Source organism: Macaca thibetana, chromosome 15 (genome assembly GCF_024542745.1).
Source record: "Macaca thibetana thibetana isolate TM-01 chromosome 15, ASM2454274v1, whole genome shotgun sequence".
Lineage (NCBI taxonomy): Eukaryota > Metazoa > Chordata > Mammalia > Primates > Cercopithecidae > Macaca > Macaca thibetana.
The window spans coordinates 73,675,557-73,699,409 of NC_065592.1; the positions used below are offsets into that span (position 1 = coordinate 73,675,557).

At 37.4% G+C, this 23,853-nt stretch overlaps 2 protein-coding genes across 7 annotated transcripts in view; both read right to left on the reverse strand.

Annotated features, from left to right (window-relative positions):
* The window catches only part of LOC126937587 (acyl carrier protein, mitochondrial-like), a 398,652-nt gene that overhangs the window by 227,170 nt on the left and 147,629 nt on the right, over positions 1-23,853 (reverse strand). The gene's annotated exons all lie outside the window — the stretch shown is intronic.
* Positions 1-23,853, reverse strand: part of KDM4C (lysine demethylase 4C) — a 416,349-nt gene that overhangs the window by 124,836 nt on the left and 267,660 nt on the right. For 3 of the 5 annotated variants that reach the window (XM_050761129.1, XM_050761128.1, XM_050761130.1), the window contains 2 exons: positions 3,392-3,447; positions 948-1,056 (listed from right to left, as the gene is read on the reverse strand). In XM_050761129.1, the coding sequence (XP_050617086.1) occupies positions 948-1,056; positions 3,392-3,447 (165 nt within the window). The remainder of the gene's footprint in view (positions 1-947; positions 1,057-3,391; positions 3,448-23,853) is intronic. The other 2 variants (XR_007719783.1, XM_050761131.1) reach the window with 1 other exon arrangement.

Genomic DNA, 23,853 nt, shown 5'->3' on the forward strand with positions numbered 1-23,853 from the left:
TCAGAAAACAAAATACAGGAGACTAGATTGTGAGTTCCTGCAAGAGAGGCCCAGAGATGGCACACCCAGCTCCCCATTGGGGAAAAGAACAGTGGGAAAACAAGCAACAGTCAAGAAGAAAGAGTCATAGCGATGGTGCCTGAGATGCAGTACAGTGGAAAGACCTTCAGTGGAAAACAAGGACTCAGGAAATTCTAGAGTTTTAGGTCCACCTGTAAGACGTGCTCCAATACATTAAGGTCATGCAGTTGTACTCTGGGGAATGTTCTAATTAGGTATATGCAATATAAGGGTCTAAACTAAAGATCTGTTGGCTCATAATTGAATAAAACTACAAAGTTACTTCAATGTTAAAGACAATAAAGGCCTATATTTTCAATGAAAAATACTCTTAACAGAAACCAACGGGAAGATTTTTACACAGTTTCTGAACAAGTCAGAGAGTTTGGCCTATTAAGTGACTTGTACCTATTCAAGAGTGAGAAAATATTTTCGTAAAAATAAAAGCCTCTTTATTTCTCTGTGTGTCTCTTCTTGGAGAAGAGATAATGAAATTAGGTTAGATACATTTTGCTAGATTAAGACCAACCAAAGAGAGTCAAGTGAGAAAAGTGAGAAAAATCTAAACAATTTAGTTAGATGGCTCAGCTCCAATACTGACAAATCTTACCAGATAACCTATAGTTTGAAAGTTCACATTAATTCAGGAAATGTATTACTACCTTTTTCCTCATTTCAGACAGAATTTGAGGAAGGTTATATGCACTTACAATATAACAGGAAAAGATTGTGTAAGAATAAATAAATTTAGGTTAAAGGAAAATAAGGGTAGAAAAGTAAAAGGAAACTAGGAGAAAATATATCTTGGGAATGTGTGCATTAATGGAAAAATTCAAACTTGAAATTAACACTGATTTATGAGGTAAAAAAGAAGCTTTGCCACTCACCAATTTTAACCTCTGTAAAGGTATTCTGCCTACATCTATTTGTGTCCTTTCTGGGACATTAGTGAATCGAACTTCTGGGACCGCAACGGCGCACATGACATGGGCCCACCTACAGGAAAGGAGACATTAAACATAAACAAAAGTTCCCTAAACTTACATACTTCAACTTCGTGATGCCAGTTCTCACAGACGGGAAATACACAGATGAGCAAGAAAGCCAAAAGCCTAAATCCATCATGAACAGATTCTGAACCGTAAACCTCCTGAATGATACCTGGACAGACTCAGTACCACAGCTGCCCAACAACATTGTGCCATGAAGAGCTGGTAAAGGCCCAGGACTCTATCCTATCAAAGTGCATATATTTTTCTACACTTGATCTGCAAAACACTGAAATGTAGGTTTCTTATTTCACGTGATGCTGGAATATGCATGTGCTTAATGTACTTAAGCTAATCAATATGTGCCAAGAGATTAGTTCAATTAATAAAAGGTATGAACTGAGTATAGCATATAACCTTTTTAAATAATACAAATGTCGTGAAGCAAACTTGTTCAAGTAGCAAAAGTTCTCCAAAAGAATTAATGCTAATCTTTAATTATATTGTTTCTCGCTGCAATCTTACTATACTCAATGAGACCCAGAGACAAAGAGAAATGAAGTTTATGTTGTACCCTGGTTTCCTACTTTTTTCACTTTCTGCAAAATGACAACTTTCTCATTAATACTATTAAATGTCTCATAAATGTTATATCCCAAAATAAATGTAAAGAATCATGAGGCTTGAAGAGATCTTGAAAGAATTGTCAAATCCATCAACATATTTTTAAGCCAAAGCATATTTACTTCACTCAAACAGCATCGGACTCTATCCTGTCTTTCAAGACCACAGGAAGAGAAAACAAGTATCAACCCCACCAGGGGATTCTTCCACACTGAAATAAATACTATCATTCTATAGAAAACACTATTTCTTTTTGTTGTGGTCCAAGCACAGAAAGAAAACTTCTTATCACCTGTCTTTATACAGGAACCACCTAAACCATCTCACAGTGTGGCATCCAGTGCAATATCCAAGAACTAGTGAAGACTTTTTAGTATAGTGCAAATCATATCAACCAGGACTGTGGAAAAACATCATCTTTCAAAAATTAAGCAAACCCTACAGCTCCTTACAACAAATTTCATTAATGTAATAATGATAAATACCTTCACTCCTCCTTCCCAGCAATCAGAAACATGTGCACATGTAAAGAATTATGCTAACTCCACCATTACATTACACCAGGAGTCCTAACTCCAGTGCCCAGGGGGCCAGGCGGAATGTAAGCAAATACACATATACCAGGAAATCATGGTGAACTGAGGAGTACCTGCCCCACTGCTATCCCAACCTGTTATTACTGCCTTATAGGGATATACAATCATTTGCAATTAAAGATGAAAATCTGGATTTTTAATGTAAAAATCTCTCAATTTAAAAATTTTAGATGCAATTTATAAAATGGTGCATGGGTCCTACAAAACATATCTTGGACCTGAATCTGGCCCTCAAGTGCCAGCCTGCAAAATCTGCCCAGGTTATTTTGACATGTCTCTATTCCAGCATACCCTGTAATAATATGCTTTGGCCACATTTTCAATATTAAAACCTGGTCATGAAAAAAAATAAAATCTATGTAGAACAGTCATAAAAACTAGACTGCCTTCCTTTTATGTTCACTTGTGACTCTCTTTCAAGACTCTCTTCATATTCTCCACCTAATCCCTTTAAATCTTAGTATCAATGTTTTCTCTCAATCTTTTCTAATTTAGTACACTTATATTCTTGTTAATTTGCTAATGTAAAAAGTAAATGGTTTTGTTTTATCATCATTGTTATGACTGAATTATCTAAAGATCACAGTTTCACGTTCTTGGGTATGCCCTGTTTTTGTTTGTTTGTTTGTTTGTTTGTTTTTTGAGATGGAGTCTCGCTCTGTCACCCAGGCTGGAGTGTAGTGGCGCGATCTCGGCTCACTGCAAGCTCCGCCTCCCGGGTTCACGCCATTCTCCCGCCTCAGCCTCCGGCCACCACGCCTGGCTGAAGGTATGCCCTGTTTTTAACAGACCAATAGCATTCAACATATTAAACACCAGGATTCTAATGGCACCTGGATGATATGGGCTACCTTCATTTTTAAAACTCTGTAAGTAAAAGAGGGGTTATTTTTCATGGCTTCAAATACAAAGAACAGAAGCGTAACTTGGACTACTCTTGCCCTGCCGAGATGACAGTGCTAACAGTAGAAGTCTCTGAAGCACAGAATTCCAACCTCAGATCTGAGCAGCAAAAGCTTTGAAACCACATGTATAATGAGAGGTAAAGCGAACTGTCATCCAAAGGTTCTAGAATGGAGAAAGAAAAACAATGAAATTCAACACAGTTAATGTATTACTTACTTATTGTTCTTCGTTTGCTTAAGAGCACCTCCTCTCAAATTGCAGAGACAGCATTCCTGGAGGGAAAAGAAAATACCACATGATGACCAGACCCACACAACAAAAGTCATTACCATTCATCTAAATATTCTCAGAAATCCTGATTTTTCATTCTAAAATTAAAACTATCAGGAATTACATGAAGGTCTATCTCTGAGAAGTTCAAAAAGAAAGATAGAGGAGGGGGGAATGGTAAAGGTATGCCCCTCAAATTTCAGGGTGTAAAATTCTCCCAGAGGGAACCATCATGAACCTGGTATCATTTTAAATTGACATTGTCATCAAAGGAAAGCTGTGACACAGAGAACCCAGCAGTCCAGAGAACCTAGTCTGCATACCTAGGTATGTGCAAGAATTCTAGAGCAGAGAATGCATACACACGGTGTAGCCTTGTGCTCTGGGAATTCACTCTGGGATACAGGGCGGCTAATGAATGTAGTGTGGGCAGGCTTTTTTCTAATACAAGAATAAGCAAGAGGCTATTTTTAAACGATACTCTTTTCACCAAAGTAACACTTGGGCCTCACTCTTTCTGTGGGCAAACAGTGTTAGAAAAAGTGTCCTGATCAACCCCAGCTATCCGGCCCAAGAAAACAGCATCAAGAAACGTTTTGCTTTATCCTTCCCACATAAGCTTATCCTCTCAGCATTCTTATGTGTCTTAGCTTAGAATGTAATTTTCCACTCCAAGATGACTCCAATTGCTACAAATACAGATCTTACTAGTTATTTCTCACTACACTCTCATGAAAAAGACCAGGATAAGGAGGACCAGAGAGCAGTGCACTGCCCTCTCATGACCTAAATTGTTTTTACATTAAATACCAAAGTAAAATTTTTAATTTCAAGCTTGTCCTCACAATTTTCTGCATTAACACATTTTTTAAATCGGAAGAAGTTATTTGGGGTTTTTTTCCTCCAAACTTCATATACAAAACCCCTTTACCCTGTCCACTAAAGTGATGTTCCTAAACAAAATTTGACAATTTTGCCTAGCTTTACGAGGAATCCACTTAACTGATCTACCATTAATGAGGTGTGAAACTTCATAGCTTATACTTTTCTGAGGAAAACGATACAAAAACAACTGAAAGAATCATGTATCTATGTGACTTTTGTTAGGCAGTAATAAATGCAAACAACCAGAAATGTCCAACAGGCTTGTGTGTCTGAAAAGTCTCTGTACATCTATATGAAAATTCCTGGATTCAGAGTAGTAAGAGATACATTGTGTGTATTGATTTGAATCCACTATAAACCCAGCTCGAGGAAATAACAATTCAATGAAGAATTTTCTCTATCCATACCACAAAGCCATATCCTAGAGGCCCTTGGAATAACTGGTTTTGATGAATCATACCAAGAAAGCAAAATTTCACAGTCCAAATACTGAAAATGAGAACTCTGGTAGTTCATTTCCTAAGTTCTCAATTTTAGGTATTTTTCCAGTAATTTAACACACTTTCTACAAAGAAAGAGGAGGTGAGAAAGAAAATGAATGAATGAAAAAGGAAACAAAACTTGAGGTCAAGTGCTTTCATTGTACACATGAAGATGTTAGTTTCAAAGTGGGAACGCAGCAGAGAGTTGCGGACTGTGAAGGACTCAGGCTCTAAGAGGATTAGATGTCTGATTAATGAAACTAGCAGTGAGAAGAAGCCTAAAGGGACAAGTTAGGAAAGTTAACTACAGCGCAGCAGCATGGAAGCTGCTCAAAAGCACCTGATTAGGATCATTAACAGGTACACATGTTCTAGAACACCAATCTAATAAGAGGAAAAAGTCCTCTAAAATACAAGGTGTAGGCTCAAGATTTTCAATGGAGTTAAGATGCTCCACCATCACAAGAAGAAACTCATTCTTTCTAGCCTCCCCTCCAAGTCACAGAATCTAATAGACAATTCCAAGTCCTTGGTTCACCTGACCTCTTAGCACCATACAATACTGTTGATTCTTCCTGAAACATTTTCTCCCTGTGGTTTCCATGACCCTTACACTCCTCACTGTCCTCCTATGCCTCTAGTTGACTCTCAGCTTCCTTTCACAGGCTTCTCTTTCACTATCCTCAAATGCTGGAATTTCTGTAATAGCCCCTGTTACTTCTCTCTCCACACATGCCTGCTGAGCATCTGATCCACTACCCTGATTCGGATCACTCTCTATAGGCCAATGGCTCACACCTTAATTCCCTGAGGTGTCTGGCTGACAGTGCCACAGGCATCTCAAACACACATGCAAAACTGAACTCTCTTCTTCTCAAGCCTGTACTCCCCCACTGTTTTCCATCAGTGGTGCCCACTATCCATTCTAGCTCATATTGGAAGACATATTTTTCCTCTCATCTTTTAGATCCAATCAACTGAGTTCTGTCAATCCCACCTCCAAATCCACCCTGTTCTCTCCATCATCACTGCCATTCGCTGATAGCCCCAGTATCCTTCACGAGACCTAAACTATTGCAATAGCCACCCAGAGCTACTCTGAACCCCATGAGAGAAGGTTTTTAATGCTTCTCAGTATTTAATATGGCCTCAGATGGCTAGAATCATCAGGTCTTGGTCTTGGCCAGCTTCACTGTGTTTAGACGCCTCAAGGACCTCCACAAGGTTCCTTCTGTCCTAAACACTTCAGAGCCAGCCTGTGCCACTCATCAATAAACTAAGCACATTCTTGACATCTCGACCTAAATGTTACTCCCTCAAACAAGAATCCCCAATCCCTTGGCTCAGGTACTTCTATCTCAGGCATTCCCACTGACACTTTCACTGATACTCCCCTTTTATTAGCTTTATTACTCTTGCAACTATTTGTTGCATGCTATCTGCTGCCCTCACTAAACTGTAAACTCACTGAGTGCTATGAGAATATCTGTCAGGTTAATTGCTCTTACTCTATTATGATATCCAATAGAGAGTATACCCTTAATATGAGTTTGTTAAATAAATAACAAAATATGGCAAAACAGGGAAGAGTGAAAATCTTGAAAGTTAACAAAGGATTAATAAAATGCAAAGACCATTTTCACATACTGGGACTTTCTAAGGAAAGTATGCTGCAGGCTTTAGTGAGTTGACAAAGTTATTTTTGCCATGATTTACTTGAGAAATCTTATTTCTTTGTAAAGAACAAAAATATTCATGGCCAGGTACACTTGTAAGTTATTTATATGATATCACAGTTTCTGTTCTCTTCTCCCAATTTTGAAAAAAAAAAAAGTAGGAAACAATGAAAGTCATGTCAAGTTACATCATTTGTTTGACTCAATGTCCCTCAGAGGGTCAAACTAGTTGATCTGGTAAAAACATAAAGATGCCAACCTGTCCATTCATTAATTTGCAGTTTCATTATATACCTATGTTTAAAGCCCAGTAGAAAACATACCAGATAAGACAACTTTTAACCTTTCTTTCCTTTTTTAAATAGTACTTTACTGTAAGACAATTTTTAACCTTTCTTTCCTTTTTAAATAGTACTTTACTGTCAGAGAACAGAATTGCTATCTCTAAAAATTAACAAGTTAACTCTCACTCAAAAAGCAGCCCGAGTTTTCTTAAGAATCTACAAAGCCTGACACTAGTAAAGGCACTACACAAAACAGAGTAATTGTACCTGTATCATTTTCCTTCAAATCTTTCAATGAAAGAAGTTAAGGAAAAGGTAGGAAAGTTCTAGAGTATCCATCAAGACACTGAGTCATTAAACTTGATATCAAGAATAAAAATTAGAAGAACACAGACATGTATTGAAAGCCTAATGCATTCCAGGTACCATGCCAAAAATTTCATATACTTCACCTCCCTTCTTTAACACAAATTTATTAGGTAATTCATTATTTCACTTAATAAAGAAACTCAGATTCAAAAGATTAAGTGGTATTCCTAAAATCATCCAACCCAAAGGTTATCAAACTTTTTCTGTAAATGACTAGATATTTACTAGTTTAGACTTTGCACAACTATAGAGTAGTTGTAACCACTCAACTCTGCCACTGGAGGAAAATATTTAAACTACTGGTTGTGTCTATATGCCAACAACATTGTTAATTACAAAAATAGGCAGTGGGCTAGATCAGGACCATGGGTTAAAGCTTTCCAAGACATGATCCAATCAGCAAGGAGAACAATTGAGATTCAAACTCATGTCTGCCTAATCCAAATGTCCATGCACCTTTTCTCTAGCATCTTCTGCCCCAAAGTATAAGGCAAGGCATAAGGTATCAAAGCAGAGTGCAAAAATAAACAAGAAACGATGCCTGCCCTGTGAAGCTCACAACTGACAAGAAGAAAGTTCTTGTATGTACTTAAAACAAAACATGAAGATGATACCGGCAGAGGCATTACCAAGTCTCCATGTGCTCATTTCCATAAATAATCAAGAACTTCTTTTCAAAACACAATCCCTGCAAAAGAACCCATATCGTAAAAAATTGTGTTCCCGGCAGCATATAACAATTTGTGTTCCTATTTGTTTCATTAATCTAGCTAATAAAACATCTCATTGGTATAACATCATTAAATTTTCCCTACTTTATCCTTCCAAGTAATGATACCATTTGAAACAAACCAACATTTTAGTTATGCTGTGCAATATAACCTCAGGCTAAATGAATCAAATTTAACTGAGAAGAAGAACAGTGAAACTGGACAGCCATACCATATCACAGTGTTTAATATAGAGCAGATAGCCAGGTTTAAATCAAAGTTCTGCCATTTATTACTCTTATGACTGTGATCAGTTACTCAACCTCTGTGCTTCAGATACTTTACCTATAGGGGAAAAAAATAGTACTTCTCTAAATTAGTTAATATATGGAAAACACTGCCTAAGCACGCACTAAATACAAAAGGTACAACAGTTAAACATGCACAAGATTAACTGGTTCTAGATAACGTAAATATAACATTGTCAGTGCATAACCTCAGTGTAGCTGTTTAGTGGGAAACAAAAAATATGGATCTGTGACGAATAATCCTCTTAAGGTACAAAAAGCAAGAAATAGAACTGGAGAGAAAAGAAAATTCCAGGAACCCAATGTCCAGGCAACTGTGGTCTAAAAAGCAAAAGATATTCCATAGTTCTTAAAAGTTGCCAGCTCAACTCTGAAAGGCAGGCAGATCTTCAGAATCTCCACAGTGCCCAGATAACAGACTCTGCAGAAGGGAAAGTCCTAATCCCACCCTCAAAACACCTGAAATCTGAGTGGACTTAATCAAACTAAAGCTGCAGCAAAGCACATGCCCAGCTCAAACATAAATCAGATTGACTTCACCCCACTGTAGGAACCTAAGAGAAAAAGTAGCACACCCTTTCTGGAAATAACAATATTCATTTCAGTCATCAGAGACAAAATGTCTAGCACACAATAAAAAAAGTACAAGATATACTAAAAAGCAAAAAAAATTATTTATGATCAAGATGGGAAATAATAAAATGTTGATTTCATTCGACAGATTTAGAAGCAAACTGGAATTGGCAGAGTAAAAGTTTAATGACTTAAGAGACAAATGAATAGGAAGTACAGTCATCCCTCAGTATCCAAGGGAGAGTTGTTCCAAGACCCCTCACAGATACCAAAATCCAGAGATGCTTAAGTCCCTTATATAAAATAGCTTAGTATCTGCATATAACCCATGCATATCCTCCTGTATACTTTAAATCATCTCTAGATTACTTATAATACTTAATACAATGTAAATAATACGTAAACTGTTGTTATACTGTATCAATGAGGGAATAATGACAAGGAAAAAAAAAGGATGTACTTGTTCAATACAGACACAACCATTACAGGCCTAACTACATTTCTGATCCACAGTTGGTTGAATCCACATATCCAACCATGGATACAGAGGGCCAAATGTATAGGATTGAAAGACAAAAGAGAGTTTTAAAAACCAACACAGATCTATGGGAAAAAAAAAATATATATATATATATATATATTCAATTTATGTATAATTGGAGTACTAAAAGGTCAGAAAAGAGAAAAGGGGTGATAATATTGGAAGAGATATTGACAGAAAAATTTCCACAACTGATAAAAGATATCAACCCACAGATTAAAAAATTGCAGCAAACTCTAAACAGATAAATATAAATAAAACACACCTGCCTACATAGTAATCAAAATTCTAGAAACCAAATAAAAAGAACATATCTTAAAATCAGAGGGGAAAAAAGTCACATTCAGTAAACAACTATATGAGTTACACGTACCATCTAACCTGAAATTGTGAAGGCAAAAAGGCAATGGAACAATATCTATTAAATACTACAAGAAAAAGCTGCCAGCCTAAAATTCTACTTCCCAAGAAAACAACCTTTAAAAAATAAAGGCAAAACAGAAACACTCTCAGTGTGATAAAAATCTAACAGAATTTGTCCCCAGGATATCCACATGATAACAAATGCCAAAATAAAGTTCTTCAGAATGAGGAAAATGAAATCACGCATTACCGAAGATCAGCAGGAAGGAATGAAGAACTCCAAAAATACCTGGGTAGATATAAAATCATGTTTTAGTATCTTTGTCATACACACACACACACACACACACACACACACACACACACACACAGAGTGGGGTAGGGAGAGAGAGGCAGAGAGGGAGAGAGGAAGGGATGGAGGGAAAGAGAGAGGGAGGGAGGGAGGGAGGGAGGAAAGGAAGGAGGGAAGGAGGAAGGGAAAGGGAAAGAGAGAATGAACAAATTTCATTAAAAGACAAATGCTTAAAACAAAAATAATAACACTGCCGGGCGCGGTGGCTCAAGCCTGTAATCCCAGCACTTTGGGAGGCCGAGATGGGCGGATCACGAGGTCAGGAGTTCGAGACCATCCTGGCTAACACGGTGAAACCCCGTTTCTACTAAAAAATACAAAAAACTAGCCGGGCGAGGTGGCGGGCGCTTGTAGTCCCGGCTACTCGGGAGGCTGAGGCAGGAGAATGGCGTAAAAACCCGGGAGGCAGAGCTTGCAGTGAGCTGAGATCCGGCCACTGCACTCCAGCCTGGGCAACACAGCGAGACTCCGTCTCAAAAAAAAAAAAATAATAATAATAATAATAATAATAACACTGTGGAGTATAGTACATGAAGAAGTAAAATGTAAGATAAGACCAAAAATCAAAGGGAAGTGCTAATGAAGTTATACTGTTTTAAGACTTTTACATTGTTCATGAAGTAGGATATTATTTGAAGGCAGAGTGTGCTCATTCAAAAATGCAAATTGTAATTTTTGGCAACCATTTATAACAAAGGCCTCTAAATATTTCCCAGTATTGAATTCTAAGAAACATAAGCTCACAATCAAAACTAAAAAAAACACAAGAAATACGGCTCTATCTGCAAAAAATAATAGTGGAATTAGATGCAAAATGATCTAAGCCACAAAATGTAAAATACATAGAGTAGACCCATGAACAATATTAGTTTGAACTGCATGGGGCCATTTACATATAGACTCGCCAACCTGAGACAGCTGGGCCAACCCCTCCTCGTCTTCCTTTACAGCCTACTCAACATGAAGATAACAAGGATGAAGACCTTTATGATGATCCACTCTACTTAATGAATAGTAAATATATTTTCTCTTCCTTATGATTTTCTTAATAACATTTTCTTTTCTCTAGCTTATGTTATTGTAAAAATACAGTATATAATAAATATAACATATAAACTGTGTGTTAATTGTGTTGTATCAATAACGCTTCTAGTAAACAGTAAGCTATTAGTAGTTAGGTATTGGGGGAGTCCAAAGTTATATGCAGATTTTCAACTGCATTGGGGTCAGCACCGCTAACCCCCATGTTGGTCAAGAGTTAGCTGTATTTTAATAAGTTTTTAAAATAAACAAGTATATTAAAAATATTTTTAAAAGACTCTAAATGACAAATTACATTTCCAGAAGTCAACCAAATAAAATTCTAGGAACAAAAGAAAAACATTGAAATTAGAAATATACATAATATTTTGAATAGCAGGTTACTCCTAAGAACAGAATTAGAGAGCAGAAAGACAGAGCTGAATAAATAACCAAAAACTCACACCAAAAACTATTCAATAACGGTATTCAAAATGTCCAGATCCAACTGAATACAGTATGTCTTTATGTGTATGTCCCTGACTCATAAAAATATATTCCAATTGGTTTACAGACCTAAACGTAAAAACAGAACAGACCTATAAAAGTATTATAAGAAAATACAGGTAAATATACTGATGAAGTTAGGATAAATATGGTTCCTTAATAAGATATTTAAAAGACAAAAGATACATATCAAAATTTAAAAATCATAAAGAATAAAATACAACATAATTGACACAAAATAACATAAAAATATTCCCAATATAAATATCAAAAATTATTTTCTGGAAATATTTTTTAAAGCCCACAGTTACAAAAAATATACAACAAATTCAATGACTCTTCATTGCCAGCCAGTAAGCACACGAAAAGAAAACCAATCTCAAGAATAAAGAAAACGAAAAAAGAAAAGAATGAGATCTACCCTTACATTTTAAAATCAGAATATATCTAGTTTGGGGGCATGTAAGTTGCTATGATGGTTTTGGAGAAGAATTTAATATTGTCCATTAAAATTTAAATGCACAGAAATAATGACTCAGCAGGTTGACTTCTTGTAATCTACCCTAAATATTTAAATCTATGGAGGACTATATAATGACTATAATTTCATTTCTGTTTATAATGGAGAAAATAGTTACCTCTGGTGGGAACTGGAATTATCAGAAGCCTAAATTTTATTTGTAATGTCCAAATTTTTATAATAAAGCTTGAAATTTCAAACAGTAATGAAAACAACATGGTAAATCCATAACCACTGGGATACTAAGAATTAAAAAAAGGAGTATGAAGGAAAACACTAAGGCAAGTTAAATACATTGTGATACCATTTGGGTCCCTTACAGCAAGCCATAACACTAGATTGTAATACATAGAAAAGAGTTGAAAGCCCAACTGACAAAACAGCTTAAGTAGTTTTCTGTAAAAAATGAAATTTGAGATTTTGAAAGTGTTGGAAACGGTAGACTTTCCTGATAATATCTAGTTTCTTTGTATTACAGAAAGCAAACTCACAGACACACACAAAAAGAAATTAAACCTTTTGACAAGAAATGTGCCATTTAAACTTAGTGTGACTGTGGGTATTTATATCATTTTTTTCTATTTTCTTTTAATTAGATGAAAATTTAAAACAGGCACCTGCGATCTCTTCTAGACTCTTTCAGTGTACTATAACTTCTTTCCAATCTAACCTATGGCGATATCAAAACTGTTCATCCTTACAGAACAAAATAAATAAATAAAATCAAACAGTCTGCTCATTGCCAGCCTTGTTTTATGTTTAATGAGCATGCCTTTTTAAGGAACAATAACACCCAGTGTAAAATGACTCACTATTACAAAGATTTGGATATACTGCTAGTCAGCCAATGTTCCCTAAAACAAAACAAAAAATATATATACTAAAATGCCTGTTATAACATGATTACTCTATAAGGCAGCTGTTATTTCTGCCTCCAAAGAACAGCATTTAAAAAGGCATTCTGCTGTATATTTTTTTCCTCAGGGTAGCTAAAAGATGAATGAAAAAATATAAAATCTGATCATATTCTGAACAGTTTTATACTTTTCCTGATGAGGTCCCTTTTGCTCACCTAACACCACTGACAAAATCCCCTTTTAACAATGCCAGGTATTTTTAAAATTTGGTTTCATAAAAAATCACCACTGAGATGAACAGTTAGTACAGCAATTCATAACATGGAATGATTTCTTTATGGCTCAGTTATTAAACCAGGGAAAAGAGTATTATCATCAAAATGCTGACACAACATTAACAACGGTGAGAACGGCATTGTTATAATATGGCTATCACAGTTGTTCATTATTTGCAGCCAAGGGAAATCATGTTCCAATGTCTCTTCTATAAAACATCAGTTAAAGAAATGCCAATACCAACATTCTCAAGCTGTGTTGTAGGAAGCTCTCATTTTAGCTAGCATATCCATAAGTGCCACTAAAGCCAATTTTCAGTGTCGTAGAAAAATAATTAGATTGAAGTACCCCCACAAACACACCCTCATTTATCTGACATGTTCATAACAGAAACGCAAAACCATATAATAGGGTTGTCTGAGCTGGGAAAACAAAGAGTAATTAATCACATTAGCAGAAAACCCGTGCTGATCAGCAAGACATGGGAGAACCATTTCTGGATATGTGGCTCATTATCAGGGCTGGAGAGAGGACAGGCTCTCTCATCGAAGGACAGAGCTGGTATGAGTTCTGAGTGATTATAAAATTGAATGACAAGTGTCCTGCAGTACCTTTTAAATGGAAATTCCATAAATTTGGAAATCCAAAATTCACCTCTAATGAATTCTGTACTAGCAAATAAGTTCTCTCACTTAGTGAAAACATTCATTCATTAACTCAACAAATATTAATCACCACGATGTGCTCTAGACCCTGAGCAACAGCAGTGAATGACAAAGATCCTGCCCTCACAGTTGACCTATACAGGGGGTGGTGCAGACAAATCTTTTAAGTGAAGTAGGCTTGTATTCGAACCAACTGAAAATATTGAGAAAATTATAATACACAAATTGAATTTTCATTCAGTATTTTTTGCATTCTAGAAATTTAGTTTTTCTTCATCTAATTTACAACACTAACCAAGTAAACTTACTACATTTTATCTATTTAAATATCATCAGACAACAATTTATAGAAGAACAGAAAATCATGTTCTGTTTGTTTCAAAATATATTTTTTTTCTGGATTTATCCTCCTAATGGCATTGCTTACAATGGTATGAAAATTAATTTGAGGTGTTCAGAGCACCGCTCTGGTAGCTATGTTACAAGCCAGACACGTATTAAGTGGCAAGAAGCATGAATAATTTAAGACTGGTCAGAAGTACTCTACATGGAGCTTACTACATTTACATAATAGTATTTCCAGGATCCTGAGCAAAGTACTCTAAGATGAACACACATCTTAACTTTGTTAACATTATACAACATTTGGTTTTCAAATAAAAACCCAGCTGGCTTATTCTTTCTTCCCAGCATGACCACTGACAACAAACAGCAAAGTACCTGACTTCAAATACCTAGAAATAAATTTAACCAAGAAGGTGAAAGACCCCTATAAGAGAAACTACAAAAAAATCAAGAAAGAAACTGAAGGGGATACCAATAAATGGGAAAACATCCCAAGCTCGTGGATTGGAAGAATTAACATTGTTACAATGACAGTATTACCCAAGGCAATCTACAGATTCAATGCAATCTCTATGAAAACACCAATGACACTCTTCACAGAAATAGAAAAAAATAACCCTAACATTTGTATGGAACCACAAATGACCCCAAATAGCCAAAGCAGTCTTAAGCAAATATCAAAGCTAGAGGCATCACACTACCAGACATCAAAATATACTACAAAGCTGCAGTAACCCACAACAGCATGGAACTGGCATAAAAACAGACGGATACATCAAGAGAAAAGAAGAGAGAGCCCAGAAATTAACCCACATATCTACAGTCATATGATTGTTGACAAAGGTGCCATGAACACTCGTTAGGGAATTGACAGTCTCTTCAATGAATAGTGCTGGAATAATTGGATATCCATATGCAGAAGAATGAAACTAGACTCCCACCTCTCACCCTATACAAAATCAACTTAAAATGAATCAAAGACCTAACCTAAGATCCAAAACAATCAAACTATGAGAAGAAAACATAAGGGAAACACTTCAGGACATTGGTCTGGGAAATGATTTTATGAATAAAACCTCAAAAGCAAAAGCAACAAAAGCAAAAATAAACAAATGGGATATATCAAACTAAAAAGCTTCTGCATAGCAAAGGAAACAATAGAGTGAAAGGAAAAACTACAGAATAGGAAAAAATATTTGCAAACTACTCATCTGAAAAAGAGGATTAATATCTGGAATACACAAGGAATTCAAACATCTCAATAGCAAAAAAAAAAAAAAAAAAACTGATTTAAGAATGGGCAAATAGCCAGGCACGGTGGCCCATGCCTATAATCCTAGCACTTTGAGAGGCCAAGGCGGGCGGATCACTTGACCCCAAGAGTTCAAGACCAGCCGGGGCAACATGGCAAAACCTCATCTCTACTAAAAATACAAAAACTTAGCTGGGTGTGGTAGCATGTGCCTGTAGTCCCAGCTACTGGGGAAGCAAAGGTGGGAGGATCACATGAGCTCAGGAAGTCGAGAATACAGTGAGCTGAGAGAGCACCAATGAACTCCAGCCTGGGCTATGGAAGTGAGACCCTGTCTCAAAAACAAACAAACAAAAACAAAGAAACAAAGAATGGGCAAATGATCTGAACATACACTTCACAAAACACATACAAATGGAAAACAAATATACCAAAAAAAAGGGTAAACATCACCAGGGAAATGTAAATCAAAACCGGAATGAGTTATCCTTTCACCCCAGTTAGAATGTGTATTATTAAAATGACAAAAAGTAACAAATACTGGTGAGGACATGGAGAAAAGGGAACTCTTATCACTGCTGGTGGCAATGTAAACTAGTAAAGCCACCATGGAGAACAGTATGAAGCTTCTTCAAAAAACTACAAATAGAACTACCACATGATATAGCAATACCACTACTGGGAATTTATCCAAAGGAAAAGAAATCATTATATTAAAGAGACATATATGCCCCCTCTATGTTTACTGTAGCACTGTTGAAAATATCTAAGATATGGAATCAACCTAGGTATCCAACGAGAGATGAATAAAGAAGATGTGGCATATATACACCATGGAATACTATTCAGCCATAAAAAGAATGAAATCCTGTCATTTGCAACAACATGGAAGGAACTGGAAGACATTAAGTGAAATAAGCCAGGAACAGAAAATTAAACACTGCATATTCTCACTCATATGTGGATGCTGAAACAAGTTGATCCCCTAGAAATAAAAAGGAAAACAAGATACTAGAGGCTGAGAAGGATAGACAGAAAGGAGGAATTGGGAAAGATGTGTTAAAAGATAAAAAATTAGAGCTAGATAGGACTAAGTTCTATATTTCTGTGTTCTATACCACTGTAGGATGACTATAGCTAACAATAATATACAATTTCAAATAGCTAGAAGGAGGTATTGTATGTTCCCAACGTCAAGAAATGATAAATGTTTGAGATGATGGATATGTTAATTGGCCTGATCACTATACATTGTATGTACTGAAACACCACTGTGTATACCATGAATATGTACAATTATGTCAATTTAAAAAACAATTTTTTTTAAAAAGCAACAATCATTGAGAGACCAACTGATGCTCCACCACCAAAAAAAAAAAAAAAAAGGTACATGATTTCTTCATCATGTCACTCAATTAATTTTTGCCACTCAAGAGAAATGCCTGCACTGCAGTTTTTCCACACTCTTCCTGGGGATCTCTCTCCTCATTGCAAAAGAGATGTGCCTTATAGCCCAGTGACCTCCAGGCATGCACAGCCTGGGGTGTAGTACAGCATGTTAGGCTCCCTATAATGTCACTCATTATTCTTCTTGACTTTACTTGTGCTCTCTAGTTGAAGCACTAAAGACTAATGAGGCATTTGTTCTCAATCAAGAAGCTATTTATGAATACAGTTCCACTTACAGTAAGCTATCTAGACTTCTTTTTATTTCTCTCCATTACAGAGCAGAGGTAGGGGGTGTTATTGAGCAAAAAAAAGAGGAAAGAACAGAGAAAAATGATTTGTGACTTTTTATCCACTAAGCACTTCCCTAACGGGACGGCTTCCACATCATAGCTATGCTGTCAGGATAACTGATATCCTCTTATGTGCTCTTCTGTTTGGTTAAAGTGAAATAATTATTACCAGCATGGCCTTTGCAGGCCAAGGTTTAAGTCTGCAGCTATTCAGAATAATTTGCCACCTCAGGAGGCAAGAGGTAATTTTGAAGCCAAATATATTACCTCAAATGAGAGAGTAGAGTCCTGTCCAGTGGTTTAAGAGACACCACAATGGGGAAGAATAAGACAGCAAAAGCAACCACTTGGCTACCCGCCCAATGGTGAATGTCCTGCCTTTGACAAGAACTGGGCCTTTCTTTTTCCACTAGTTTTACTTTGTATAAAGATCAAAGTCAGCCTTGCAGGCTGACAGCATCTCATCACCTGGTCTTGACAGTATCCCGTGGAATCTAAAAAAAAAAAAAAAAAAAAAAATCCAGCATAAAACAGATCAGAGGGAACAGCGATGCCACCATGACCTCTCAAGGCCATAAGCCAATCTGATCTCAAAATCAATCGCTCTGATCTACAAAGCCACTTCAGAGCTCTTCAAAAAAGAAAAATGTCAACGCTGTTGTCGGTGGGAAACTGAATTCAAGACATTATCCAGTTCCGGGAAAAGTCCTCTAGGCAGAACCTAGAGTACATATGAAAAGGAAAAGAACCTGCTCATCCAACCAATAAAGCTAATTATACTACATTAAGCAGAAAACCAGTAACACTAAAAGTTAGTGCTGGCTTTATTTTCAATGTAAACAAACAAAAACTAGTCAAAAAAAATTGTTCAGGATTAGGTCAGTAGTTTGGCCTTCTTTCCCTCCAAAACAAAAGCTGAGCAGAGGAGGCAAGGCCTGGGAATGAGATGGCCCGGCATCCTGGCTCTCGTAGCACACACAAGGGTGATCCTGGGCAAAGGAATCACAAATCTAAAACCCTCTGGTTCATTAGTTGTAAAACAAGGCTTCTGAGATAGACGAAGAATTCCTTAGCCTTTATCAGTATCATGTTCCATGGAAATAAAGAAAAGTCTATCCCTGCGAGTTATATTAGCCTACATGAAAATCCATAGTCATTCTGAATACATAGGTCCAAAGTCCGAAAATGAAACTACTTTCTCTAAAACAGAAGATTCCAAGAGACAAATGTTTGGTAATTTCTAACATCAATTATCAGCATCATTATTTTTATTTGGGAGGTTGGACAGGGGTAATAAACGTTGTGTTCTGGAATAAAAGTAACATAATCCTCAACCATACAAATTTTCTTTAAGTCTAATAATCTCTACTCTAAGCAAACTCTTGCTTTAGACAGGACAGAAAGCTGCCTTCAGATTCAACTAAGTGGAGTTAGTGTTGCCTCTTACGAGATGTGCCTCCATCTACAGGAATTAGGCTCAATTTCTGGAGTCAGTTTCAAACAGTGGTGGGAGTCAAATATTCTACCTAACATTCTTTCACCACCTGCCTAATATCATGGAAAAGTAAATAGAGACTCACAGGGGTTGGAGCCTCATGGTTCTCAAAGATGTCAAGAGTTGCCAGTTTTCTAAGACATGAATTATCTTTACCTGAGACTTAAGGTTGGAAATTAGACTAAGGTATACTCCAAAGTTCCCGAGGTCTGATAAATATTTTTTAACAAGTCACTTAGAATCTTGGCCGGGCGCGGTGGCTCAAGCCTGTAATCCCAGCACTTTGGGAGGCCGAGGCGGGCGGATCACGAGGTCAGGAGATCGAGACCATCCTGGCTAACACGGTGAAACCCCGTCTCTACTAAAAAAAATACAAAAAACTAGCCAGGCGAGGTGGTGGGCGCCTGTAGTCCCAGCTACTCCAGAGGCTGAGGCAGCAGAATGGCGTGAACCCGGGAGGCGGAGCTTGCAGTGAGCCAAGATCGCGCCACTGCACTCCGGCGTGGACCACAGAGCGAGACTCCGTCTCAAAAAAAAAAAAAAAAAAAAAAAAAAAAAAGTCACTTAGAATCTCTAGCTAACAAAATTTAGCAATACTAGGGGGTGGGATTTATGAAGACCACTACACCTCAGATAGTTCTGGAAGTTAATTCTATAACTATGATTTATGTAGATAAATGACTTCACTTTGGTTCAGAAGACAAAACAGCCATGTGCAGCACTGAAGGGCATTAGTGGCAACCATTACTTAATATGCAGATGCCACTTACTTATAAACAAGCAATATTTTTTATATATATACACACAAACCCATATATAAAATATTGGTGGCTGTTTATATATATATATATATGTGTATATGTGTGTGTATATATGTATATATAAACAGCCACCAAAATAGTTTCTTAAAACACTCCAACTGTATATTCCATTCTTTGTAAGTGGAAAAGGAAAGATAATCCCAAGTGATCATCAAGGTATAATTTGCTTATATCTAATTGTTACTACAACTTAAAAAAAAAAAACAGGCCAGGCGCAATGGCTCACGCCTGTAATCCCAGCACTTTGGGAGGCCAAGGCAGGCAGACCACCCCAGGTCAGGAGTTTGAGACCAGCCTGGCCAACCCAGTGAAACCCTGTCTCTACTAAAAATACAAAAATTACCTGAGCATGGAGGTGTGCACCTGTAATCCCAGCTACTTGGGAGGCTGAGACAAGAGAACCACTTGAACCCGGGAGGCAGAGGTTGCAATGAACCAAGATCACACCACTGCGCTCCAGCCCGGGCAACTGAGCAACACTCCGTCTCAAAAAATAAATAAACAAGTAAAATAAAGGACACAAGGAACACAAGGAACACAAGTTGGAAACCCATTTCATGTTTGGGTGTTGATTTCTTAAAACCATTTTGGGAAAAAGAAAAAGAATGTTTGTTATATGTATATAACAAATACAACTTTATGATTCTGCAGAGTAAAATAAATACTTTTCACCAAATAATAAATGTGTATAATTACCTAGTTTATGCATTCCATTATATGGAATGAGAATTCTAACCTATAAAGTGCTCTTATATTTTTCATTACAAAATCTAGGTTTTGATAGCATGGCAATAGTCATCCCAAACTATAATGGTATAATGGGTAGCTGCTTTTTTGTTGTACTATATTACTACCAAGCATAAATATTCGAATTCTCCTGAATTAAGTGTAAAGGTATATATTGAAATAAAATATAATTTAAAATATAAAGTACATTGCATCAAAGCAGATAGGGTTACAGTAAGGCCTTAAAATAACTTTTTTATTAAACTTTATTTTTTCTAGCAACTTTAGGTTCATAGCATAACTGAAGGGTACAGAAACTTCCCAATTGCCTCTTGCCCGCACACATACATAATTTCCATCATTACCAACATCCCCCACCAGAGCAGCACATTTGTTACAACTGATGAACCTACACTGACACATCATCACCCAGAACCCAGTTTACTTTAGGATTCACTCTTGGTGTTATACATTCTATGGGTTGGACAAAAGTATAATGACATATATTTACCATTATACTATCATACACAGCATTTTCATAGACGAATGATGTATAATGATGAAAATGTATAATGACATGTAATTAGTCATCTGGTCAGTATTTATCAGTGTCACATGTTATTCTTATATATTTCTCTTACCCATCACCCCTAGGTTAAAAAGTGCGTAAGTAAATTTAGTTTTATTTAAGGTCCCTAATTTTTAAGACAAACTAATTAAAGCAAAATGGAAATACAAAGCAAGCCAGAATAAAAAAATTCTAGGGCCAAAAAGAACCTTGGCTGAAGATCTCTAACAAAGCCAAACCTTCTCATTATGTTACTTTTACATCTTCCTTCAATTTTGATTTTGTTATCTAGATCATAGGTATATTGGCTACTGTATTTACCCTGCCTAATCTTCAAGAATTCTTTCAGGTAACAAAAAAGCTCCCTAGAAGGACATAGCACAAATGATACTTTATTTGGAGTTTTTCAAACTGGCAATAAACAATGACAGCATATGCTTAATGCTGCCATGCACAGAAGCCAGGCAACTCATGATGGTGAAAGTCATGAAACGGGGTTGGATGTTACATTCTGTGACTTTCTGTGATGTTATATTATCCATCTTCAAATGCAGTTTTCATTCATACTTGGGGCACTCTAACAAAATCCCACAGCCCTCAGTCCCCGAAAGGTCCCAGAAGAAACATCCAAATTTCCTGGAGAGAAACATCTACCAAATGCTATACTATCCCCCAAATTAAAAAAGAATCTTACACACATTCCTTTTTAATTTATTAATTTATTTTTATATTAATTTTATTTTTATATTTAATTACCTTTTAGAATTTTATAATTTAAATTCTTCAGAAGATCACATAGAAAATTCTCCTATTACTTATTAGCAATTACCTTTCAATACTCTACAGAAGATTAAGGACTTGGATTATAATTTATTGGAACAGAGGTAAATATTTAGGTTATCACCATATTCCAGGCATTTAACTAACATCCTCCTTCATAATTAAAAGTATATCCCTACACTAGGGTTCATGTATTTCACAGAAATACTCAGCCTCAACAATTTTCACTGTAGGCAGAAAACAGAAAATGGGGGGGGGGGGGGAACCCAGAAAGAAAGCACTTCAAATTCTACATTTTTATGGTGAGCATATTAGCATTACATTTTAAATTAGCAATAGCCTACAGTATAAACTGAAGCACAGATTAGACACAAACTATAGAAACTTAAGTCAAAAGTAATGAGAGGATTTTGGAGACAGGGCAGAACAAGATGGCCAAACAGAAGGCTCCACCAATCATCCCCTCCTGCAGGGACACCAAATTTAACAACTATCTATATAAAAAAAGTACCTTCGTAAGAACCAAAAATCAGGTGAGCACCCACAGTACCTGGTTTTTAACTTCCTATCACTGAAACAGGCACTGAAGAGGGTAGGAAAGACAGTCTTGAATCACCAACACCACCCCTCTGTTATCCCCTGGCAATGGTCACATGGCACAGGAGAGCACAGAAATTGTAAGACAATGCATTGAATTCAGTGCTGCCCAGTCACAACAGAAAGCAAACCCAGCTGAATTGACCTGATGCCTGCCCACAGAGGGAATATTAAACCAGCCCAAGCCAGAGGGAAATCACACCTCCCAGTGATCGAACTTCAGTTCCAGCAAGCCTCTCCACCATGGGCTAGAGTACTCTGGGGTGCTAAATAAACACGAAAGGCAGTCTAGGCCACAAGGTCTGCAACTCCTAGGCGAGGACTGGGCTGGGCTCAGAGACGCTGGACGTTCAACTTACTGAGACACTAATCGAGGCAGCTGAAGAAGTACTTATGTCACCTCCGACCTCAATTTCAGGCAGTAGAGCTCATGAAAAGAGATCCCTTCCTTCTGCTTTGAGGAGAGGAGAAGAGAGAATAAAAAGGATTTTGCCTTGCATCTTGGATACCAGCTCACCCACTATAGGACGGGGCACTGGTCAGAGTCATGAAGCCTCCACTGCAGGCCCTAGCTCCTGGACAACATTTCTAGACACATCCTTGGCCAGAAGGGAACTCAGTGCCTTGAAGCAACAGACCTCATATTGACAAGACCCATCATGTGCTAACTAAAAAGCCCTTCAGCCCTGAATAACCAGCAGTGATACCCAGGTGGTATTCCGTGAGCCCTGGGTGAGACTCTGAGACTTGCTAACTTTAGTTGAAAGTCAGCACATTCCTAGGCAATGGTGGCCACAGGGAGAGATTCTTTCTGACAAGAAAAGTATGGGGGAAAGTAAAGAGGACTTTCTCTTGCACCTTAGGTACCAGCTTGGCCACAGGAATTGGAGTACCAAGCAGGATCTTGGGGTCCTCAATTCCAGACCTTGGATCTTAGACAGCATTTCTTTACCAGTCCTGGGCTAGCAGGAAGCCCAGTGTCCTGAAGGTTAAGTCCCAGACTGGCACTATTCACCACAAACTGACTTAAAAGCCCTAGGGCCTTAACTGAACATTGGTGGTAGGCTGACAGTACTCCCGATGGGCCTATAGTAGTGGTGGTCATGGGCTGAGGCTCCTCTGCCAGTAGAAATGGGAAAGATGGGAAGTACAGTGCCTTCTGGTTTGACTGCCAGCACAGCTGCAGGACAACAGAACACCAGGAAGACTTCTAAGGTTTTTCACTTCAGTCCCTGGCTCCTGGATGGTACTTCAGTACCCACCCAGGCCCAAAAGAACTCACCATCATGAAAGGCAGGACACAAGCCTAGCCAGCTTCACTATCTGCTGACTGTAGTGCCCCAGGGCCTTGAGCAAACCTAGTACCTGGTAGCCAAGTAGTGGTTACAGTGGGCCAGCGTTAGGTGAGACCTAATGCTGTGCTTGCTTCAGTTCTGAACCGGCACAGTCCTAGAGGTGGTAGCCACAGGGAGTCTTCTGTCACCCTACCTACAGCTCCACATGGCTCAGAACAGAGAGACTCCATTTTTTGGAAAAAAGTAAGGGAAGAGAACAAGTCTCTGCCTAGTGATCCAGAAAATTCCTCTGGATTTTATCCAAGAACATGAAGACAGTACCTTTACGAGTCTGCAAGAACCATGGTGTTACTGAGCTCAGGGTGTCTGCTAATGCAGATACAGCTTAGATCACAATGCTCA